We start from the raw sequence: 8,959 nt of genomic DNA on the forward strand, positions 1-8,959 counted from the left end.
CTTGCCTGACAACGGTGTCCGGCGCCATCACGACCTTTAATGGATTTTGGGTCGTGACAGTTCCATCCAATCGCGGTCATTGTCATCATCCATGCTTATAAGCAGAGCATGATGGCCATGCTTGCTGAAATTTATTACTCCCCCACGGAAGATTTTGGGGGAGTAGAGGTTCATCATATGCGCTAGGGTTAGGGTTTCCCCGTCTCCGTGCACAACTGGCCAGACAAGCTACTATTTGCCACACAGAAGGGCCTACATGTGCCAAGCAGACCTTTTACCGATGGCATAACTCCAAAATCATCGGGTCAAGTCCCCCGCTCAAAGAAAATGGACTTAAAGTGGATGGGTATGTACACATATGTAAAATCCTTCTTGGTAAAGGCCACCCGCTCTACCAGGTTAGGAGCAATGATATTTAGGTCTTGATAGTTATATTCATCCTTCATAGTAGGGATTCTGGAAGGACGAATAGATGAAGAATACCTGCTAACAGGCCAAGTTCGAGGATTTGCAGAAGGGAACTTCTCTTGGAAGTCGTTCACGGTGCTCAAGTGTTTAGGTATGATGGTGCATGGGAGGATCAACATCAATATCAACCTCTTTATCTTTACTTCTCTTTGAGCCTCCACCGAAGAGAAGACCAGAGGTCTTGAAAGATTTAGTAAAAGAGGCCATAATGGTAAGAAGATAATAGAGTCTTTTGAAGAAGACCAGAGAGAGATGAAAGTAGAAGAAAGTTAAGTGCAAAAAAGATAAAAGAGTTTATGAAGTTATTAGAAGTGAAAGAGAAAATGAGGCGTATAAGTAAAGGTAGGGACGGCTAAAATCATGGTCATGATTACCTCGAGAACTGGTGAAAATATTGCTGAATCATGGAACAACACGTGTTTGAGTTATTAAATGCTGAGAGACGTGCGTCTCATCAAGTGTCAGAAACTGCTCAGAGGGTTTTAGAAGATTTCCTGCCACGAAAAGAATATTCACCAACTTCCCGATGATACAAAGATTTGCCACCGGAAAGCAGGTGGACTATCTGTATAGAGCAAAACCGGTTTACATTAGATGACCCAATGATAGCATGACACGTCGAACTGGAGATAAGCGGAAGACAAGTCAAGTAAGAACGAAGGATGGGAACAACACTTGCAGATGGTATCGGGTGGACCCCGAATGGAGCATAATCAACAGGAGCAGGTCGAATGTTTGCTACCAGATGTTATTTAATGAAGAATATTCCCTATTATTAAATAGGCAGTCGTTGCAGATAATTTTGGCATTCATGGCTTGCCGTTACACATTCTTCAATGACCCCTTTATTGTCATTTAAGAGGGGCTTGATCCTAGGATCTTGTTTCCTAGGTATAGCTATAAATAGTGACTTCAACAACCATTATAGGACACGAAATATCTGGAAAAACTTATGCTATACTTCGTTCTCAAGCAAAATAATACAACTTTATTTTTTGTTTGATATTGTTCTTACTTCTGCCATCGGAAACATCGCCCCCGGAGTTAAACCTACCTTTTCCTTTGATTTTAACGCTAAGTCTTATTTTAATTTAATTTATTTATCATTTTGGATCAAATCAGTTCGCTTGTCTATTAACCACGTAACAAATTCAACTGTACTGTTTTATAGATAAATAAGATTGATATATTAAAAATAATGTGGTAGTAGACAAATATATAAATCTAGCTAGGAAAACTAGAAGTTCAAAATGGAAAATCTTTAATAGTAGTTGATGGTGTTCATTTATTAATTTTTTAGTACAACATAATATGATTTCTTTGTTGCTTATATTTGGTCTAAAAAAATATATTTCCAAGCCAAAGAATTCATTAATGAGGAAAAACTCAGATAAGAGTGAAACCGTTGTAATTTATATTGTTCTCTACTAAGATTTACTTTAAAATTAATGACTAACAAATTTTCACTTACTTTTATGTATAAGCAGTGAATCTTACTCTATTCCTTATCAACGTGCAATAGAATTTGTTCCCTTAACGTATAAATTCACTCTATAAACAAGCTTTGAATCATTTGAGGACTTTATGCGAAGTTGATAAATTTTTTGTTGTGAAAAAAGCTAAGTTAGCATAAATAGTTAGATTTTTGTGACCTTCCAATGGACAGTTTGATATTTATATCACTATATAATTTTGTATATTCGCATCCTAAATTTAATTTGGCTTTGCCGCTATTGAGTTTATTTTCATTCATGTTATAGTGACATACCACGCTGAGAAACAAATTAAGAATGCAAAAAAAAAAAAAAAAAAAAAAAAAAACTAATGCAAATCTTCGTTAACACAAATTCATAAGGGTCAGCTAATGTCTACTCCTACTACTAAAATACGTTACAAGCTATTAAAAAAAAAAGAAAGAAAATGATATAAAAAAAGAATTCTAATTTTTTTGGGGGGGCAGGGGAATATAAAAGATGTCTTTTAAATTCTATTACATTTGGGGATGGGGAAGGGAAAGAGGAGGCGGAACAACGAGAATTAAACCTACACCTATAGTATGGAAGATTTAATTTCATCAGTAGGGGAACATGGAAAAAGAACACTGAATTGAACTAACCTACTATATATATATATATATATATATATATATATATATATATATATATATATATATATATATGTGAAAGATCGTCAAACCATTAAACTATAGGTTTTGGTGGAGATTAGATTTCTGCATTTTCTCCTTTGTTTCTTTTACTCCAAAACTATGAAGAGGGTCCATGGCAAGGAGGTGGTAATTGGATGCCAGTATAGCCAACATTTGCATTTTGACATTGAGAAGTAATTGGCGTATTTGCTATATGCTTCAAATTTATGTTGGTAAGTCGAACATTTAGGCAAGGGAGTCGTGCACTGCACATCAATTGCACTGCTACTTCACTTGTTGTTGTTCCCCTTATATTCTGGTAAATTACATCACTTATTCTTACTTGTGATGGCTGCATCATATAAAACCATGAATCAAAATCATCAATCACAACTCAAATATATGTTACTAAAAAGAAAATTCAAAATCTTATGAAATTAAAATTAAGACGAACCTCGGTTGATTTATCACCATAACTCTGGTCTATGATGATTGGATTTTTAACGTTTTCCATGACAATATCGCTGAACATCATCCCTATTGCTCTGTTAGGATTCGCTCCTGCAAAAGTTTTGATTCTGATACCATTTGTTGTGCCCCTCAACGTGCAATTTTTCACTATGAGTCCTTTAATTTCTAATTCGCCAGGCAACTTACCAATACTACCTACACTGTGACACATAAAAGTGTATGAGAATATACATAATAAGAGTGAACATAAAGTAAGTTCAACTTAATCAAAGGTTCGAATCATGTGGAAAAATTATGTGTACCTAATGCCATGGCCAGGGCCACAAGTGACTTTGTTAACGGTCACATTATTTGCTCCTTGTCCAAATGAGACACAATCATCCCCTGTTCTAATTACACTTCTGGAGAGTTTTATAGTGTTAGATTTGCTTATGTGTATGCCATCAGTGTTTGGGCTGTTTTCTGGAGCATCAATGCTAAGGGCATGGAACCTTACTAAATAGCTATTAGTAATATGTATATGAAATCCCATGCTATTTATCAAATTCAGCCTCATCACTTTTCCGTTCTCTACACCATTGAAGAATAAGGTCTACAAAAACAAAAGAAAAAAACATGCCAAAAGTTTAAATAAAAAGGAAACCGAAATTGAACTTGATAATAAAAATATATTGGAGTTGCAGTCTAGTGGTTCACTTACGTGCAAAGGTGGATGAAGCATAATATAAAAAATTGAACCCAATATTCTTTTTACATGCATAATAGATAGTATATATAATTAAGAAAAACTTGCTAAATTTCAACAAATATTATATTCTGAAATCGTAAGGCCCTCCTTTTTGTTCCTTTTCCCGATCCGCCCATCCCAAAAGAGAGAGGCGGAGAAAAAGAAAAATTAATCTAAATAGCCTCTCACCCAACCGCTTAAACTACAAATAGTCGGTAGAATTCATATATAATTAGTGCATAAAAAATCCGACTGGCTATTTGTGAAAATCCCAAAAAAAGAAGAATTAACTCTTAAAAGAGGAAGAGAGGGATCGGGATACGAATTATGAGGAACTTACAGCAGGGAGGTGGACACAATTAAGATTGGTTTTACAGTAATTAAACTGCCAAAGAGCTTGACCTTGAGCATCTAAAGTGCCTCCACCAGTAATAATAATGCCATTAATTGAATCAAAAGAAATCCAAGCAAAGTTTGAATATTCAGAAACATCAGCCACTGCTTTTAACGTTCCTGCAATTTGAACCATTATAGGATGTGTTCCTTTGCATGGTCCTGAAAATATGGTCTCTGCTAGTGTATATACTCCAGGTGGTACAAAAACTCTTGCTCTTCCATTGAAATCACATGCTGCTCGCCATGCCCTCATAAATGCCTGATTTTTTTCATACAAACATACACTCTTTCAATTCAAGAAAGATTTAATCTCTCTCTATATATATGTTAGATTTTATCTAGTTTTTGTTTAAAAACCATGCAACATAAAGATAAAACTGACAAGAAAAGTGCCAAATTCCCTATGAAAAGATTGAAGCTGACAATTTGTAAAGCAAGACCAGCGGAAACGAACTCATAATGGGCATTTTCGGCTAGTTTTTAGTTTAGGAGTCGAGGCAAGTATTCGCGCCCTTATTATATCTTTAACCGGAAAATTATTTAATATAGTAAATCATTTCTACAAAGCTAAAGCAACTTTTTGCCTCATCACATATGATATACTCTATCTATTTTAAGTTAGGTGAGACATTTTGCTTATCGAGAGTCAATTTGACTAAATTTTAAAATTAAATTAGATTAGTTCAACTCAATATTTAAAAATTAAATTTTAGATGTTCAAAAACTATACGAAAAGAAGTATAAGTTGCAATTCTTTTTCATATCAATATGATAAAAATATATATATTTTAAAACATTGGTCAATAACTATACTACCAAAAAAAATTATATGATATAGTACATAAAAGAGTTCGTCACCCAATCCATATTAGAATGCAAGGCCCGCCCCTAGCCAATGTTAATTGCAAGATAGGGAAAATCATTGGAAGGCAATAGGATAAATGATATATTGAATTGTATTGTTTCATGCATTTCGTTCTAGATTTTCTTTTAAAATATTTACAATAGAAAATTTCTTTTAGATTTCCCTAGGTTGGTAATAAATTTTGCTTAAATATTGGAACAAAGCGAAAGGAGGTACATTACCTGTGTGCTTATGAGTTCTGAGTTAGGTTTGGCACCAAAATTCAACACATTAAAAATGGTTTGATCAGCAATATTATTGGCACCTGCAGGTTGAGGAAGAAGGCCACCAACTACAGCTGCATTGCACGTAATAATCAAAGCTGAATACAACACAAGAATGAGGACTAAACCAATCGTAGTCATGGCCATTTTTGCAAACCCCTCAATTTAACCTTTTTTATTACCTTGGGCTAAAAGAGAGTTTTAGATTCCACAAATTTAAAGCATTTTTTAGCTCCTACCCAGAATTTATTGGATTGACCTCAATGGGGTAAGAGCTCTCTCTTTGCATGAATTCTTCTTCCTTGCCATTTTATTAGCAAATAAGGAAAATTCCTCCGATAAATGCTCTTAAGTTAGTCTCACTTTGAGGACGTTGTTGCTTCTTTGCTTGGCTCCTTTAATTTAGTTGTGACATTAATTTAGATATTATCATTCGTATATTTTCTAAATTCATTAAATTGCCTACCGTAAATTTACGGTTGTTGTTCTTTCTCCCTTTGTGCCTAAAAATAGTGTAGTAATCCATCCTTTCACTTTTAATTGTCTACGATAGACTTTACATGTCCCTTAAGAAATAATAGATGAAATATATATTTTACTATAATATCCATAATAATAATAATAATAACAACAACAACAACAACAACAACAACAACAACAACAAAAACAACAACAACAACAACAACAACAACAACAACAACAACAATAATAATAATAATAATAATAATAATAATATCACATTTTAAGAAGTCTGGAAAATAACTTACGGAATGAGTAGTTAATGAAGGGTAAAACGTAAAAAGAGTTTTATTTTTTCTTTATTTGCTAAATTGGACAAGTAAAAATAAAAATATTTTTTTTATTAGGGTGGACAAGTAAAAGAAAACAGAATAATACATATAATTAACTGCTTAATTTTCTCTCTCTCCTCACTCTCTTTCTTTTTTCTTTTATTTATTTAGAGGTGCAACCTTTCTACCTCCATTCTTTCCAATTTTATTGATTTCCTCTCAATGACAAGCATGCATGCTCATTTCTCATAATTCCTACAAATATTTTGTTGCTTTTGAGAGTGTGAGGGTTATGGGAGGCTAGTTTCGTGTCTCCCAAGTCCTAAGATTACTCTTCGACTCTTAACATCCACGTGGTCTTATCTAAACCTTCACTTCCGAACAAGATTTTTTTAAAGAATAAATAATTGCAAGAATGTGGGTATAGGGGACATGTTTGTATTCTAGCTAGCTGATCAACAAGAAATAGCGAAAATAAAAGAACAAAAACATGAGAGATATCGTAACTAGGGGCATACATGGATGGATCGGGTTAGTTCGAATTTTATCAAAACCAAACCAAATTAAATATATCGGTTTGGATTAGTTCAATTTTATCGATTTTTTCGAATTTCTCGGGTTTTTTATTACATGAATGCATAGAATAAAATCGGTTCATATTAAATTCTCGAATGACAGAGTGACACGTGGAACCGGGGAGGGGGAGGCAGACGGAAGATGAAGCAAGTGAAAACCAACACCGAGGACAACAAGCTTCGGTTGGCACCGGGTAGAACACGAAGGGAACATTATCGACGAGAGCAAACGAATATTTGTCACCAGATGACATTCAATGAAGAATATTCCTTAGTATTAAATACGCAACCGTTACAGAGAATTTTGGCATTCATGACCTACCGTTACATATCCATCAACGTCCCTCGTCATTGTCATTTAAGAGGGGCTTGATCCTAGGACCTTGTTCCCTAGGTATAGCTATAAATAGTGGCTTCAACAACCATTGTAAGACATGAAAATTTTGACAAACTTATGCTACACACTATTCTCAAGCTAAACAATAATTTATTTTCTATTTAACATTATGCTTATTGCTGCCTTCGGAAGCTTTGCTCCCGGAACCAAATTATATGCTATTTTATCTCAATTTCAATGCTAAGTCTTGCATTTTATTTAAGTCGTTTATCATTTTCGGGATCAAATCGATTCGCTTGTCTATAAATCATGCTATAAATTCAATAGTACCGTTTTACGGGTAAACCGTTTGGCGCCCACCATGTGGCTTAGAATGCTGCGTAGTGGAGTTGATCCCTGCATCTATTACTAACATGTTTGATTCTTTGTTTCACAGCAAAAATTAAAAAAAATGGCAGCTAATGATGTCAACATCACACACAACGTTGAGGCACAAGAGAATCTGCCTCAACATGAGGATTCGATTAGTGACACCCGCGACGAGGAGGACATAGCAGCTCCGGTATATGGCGGGCGTTATTGATAACTAGGAATTCTAGTCTATTTTATACTCTTTTTTTGCTTGAGTTTTGGATTAAAAATGTACACAAGTAGTCCCGAAAGCTTACATGTTGTGCTTGTTTGTAGTATTTGGTCAAAAAGTGACAAGAAAGTCAAAAACCAGCTCAAAAAGGAGTGAAACCTGCTCAAGTACCAAGAACAAGTCAAAGCACTGCTACAACAGTACATCCACCGCAGCAGCAATAGACCCACCGTGATCGCAGTGCATTTGTTGCGGTCCGCGGTGGAAAAGATCAGAGAGATGCAATTTTAGAAGCTCAAGCAATGCGGTCCGTGGTATATTCTTCGCGGCCGTAGTAGTCTCATCGCGGCCTCATTCCATTTATTGCGGTCCGCGGAGAGGGGATTCAGAGAGCTGGGATTTTGGAAGTTCAAGAGTGCATTTTATGCGATTCGCGGTGGCCAGATTCAGAGACCAAAACTTGAAGCCAAAAAGCCTCACCCCGGTCGCAGTCCATTTTTTGCGGACCGCGGTACCTACGTCAGGGGTATTTTTGTCCAGAAAATTTGGCCTTGTATAAATACTTCTTTTTCAGATTTTTAGGGTATCTTTATCTTGGTAGAGCACGTGAACGGCGATTTTAGTCTATTTTGAGTAATTTGTAGCTAGTTTAACGCTGAATCTATAAATCTTAGCTTGTAATTATATTTTATGGGTTATTCTTCATCTAAATATCTGATTTCTTCCATTATTATGAGTAGCTAGACCCATTAGCTAGGGTTGTGGCTCAATCTTAGTGTGGGTATTTGATAGGTCTTTTGTTTTAAGGCTTAGATGTTTATGGGTGGTTGATATTTGGACTGATTTGTGTTCTCCATGTTGAATTAGTGGTTGCAAACACTAATTTGTGCCTTTTTGACTTAGGCTCTTCTTGAGAAAGAGAGCTTGAGTCTAGGAAAATCAGTCCAACAAGGAATTGAGGTGTATTCAATAGATTGATAGCCCCAATTAAAGAGTTAAACCTAGAGATAGTAATACCCGACTTGAGCCTATATTGCTTGCACAATTTTGACACCCAATAGGTCTTGAGAAAGTCAATTAGGGCAAAGTCACTCAAGCTACCGAGAGGTATAGAGTGAGTAGTTTTGTGCATTGGCTATATCACAATCCCCGACATAACAACTGTGCCTTAGGCTTTAGAACCCATCAAGTATTTTCCTAGGAGAAAGTCACTTCCCTAGTGCCTCGTTTCATCCAGTGTATTATGTGAGCAAGACAATGAATGATGCTCAAGTGAATTACACGGTGACTAAAAAAGAGTTGTTGGCTATTGTGTTCACAATTGAGAAATTTCGGCT

At 35.4% G+C, this 8,959-nt stretch overlaps 1 protein-coding gene across 1 annotated transcript; it reads right to left on the minus strand.

The window, feature by feature from the left end:
• Positions 1 to 2,301: 2,301 nt before the first annotated feature.
• On the minus strand, positions 2,302 to 5,626 carry LOC107817249 (exopolygalacturonase-like). Its single transcript, XM_016643049.2, has 5 exons — positions 5,295 to 5,626; positions 4,153 to 4,467; positions 3,388 to 3,677; positions 3,069 to 3,285; positions 2,302 to 2,966 (listed from the first exon to the last, which is right to left on the minus strand). Exons 1-5 carry the CDS (start codon positions 5,481 to 5,483, stop codon positions 2,733 to 2,735), a joined length of 1,245 nt encoding a protein of 414 aa, XP_016498535.1. The 5' UTR covers positions 5,484 to 5,626; the 3' UTR covers positions 2,302 to 2,732.
• Between the last annotated feature and the right edge of the window lie 3,333 nt (positions 5,627 to 8,959).

Source organism: Nicotiana tabacum, chromosome 7, assembly GCF_000715075.1.
Source record: "Nicotiana tabacum cultivar K326 chromosome 7, ASM71507v2, whole genome shotgun sequence".
Lineage (NCBI taxonomy): Eukaryota > Viridiplantae > Streptophyta > Magnoliopsida > Solanales > Solanaceae > Nicotiana > Nicotiana tabacum.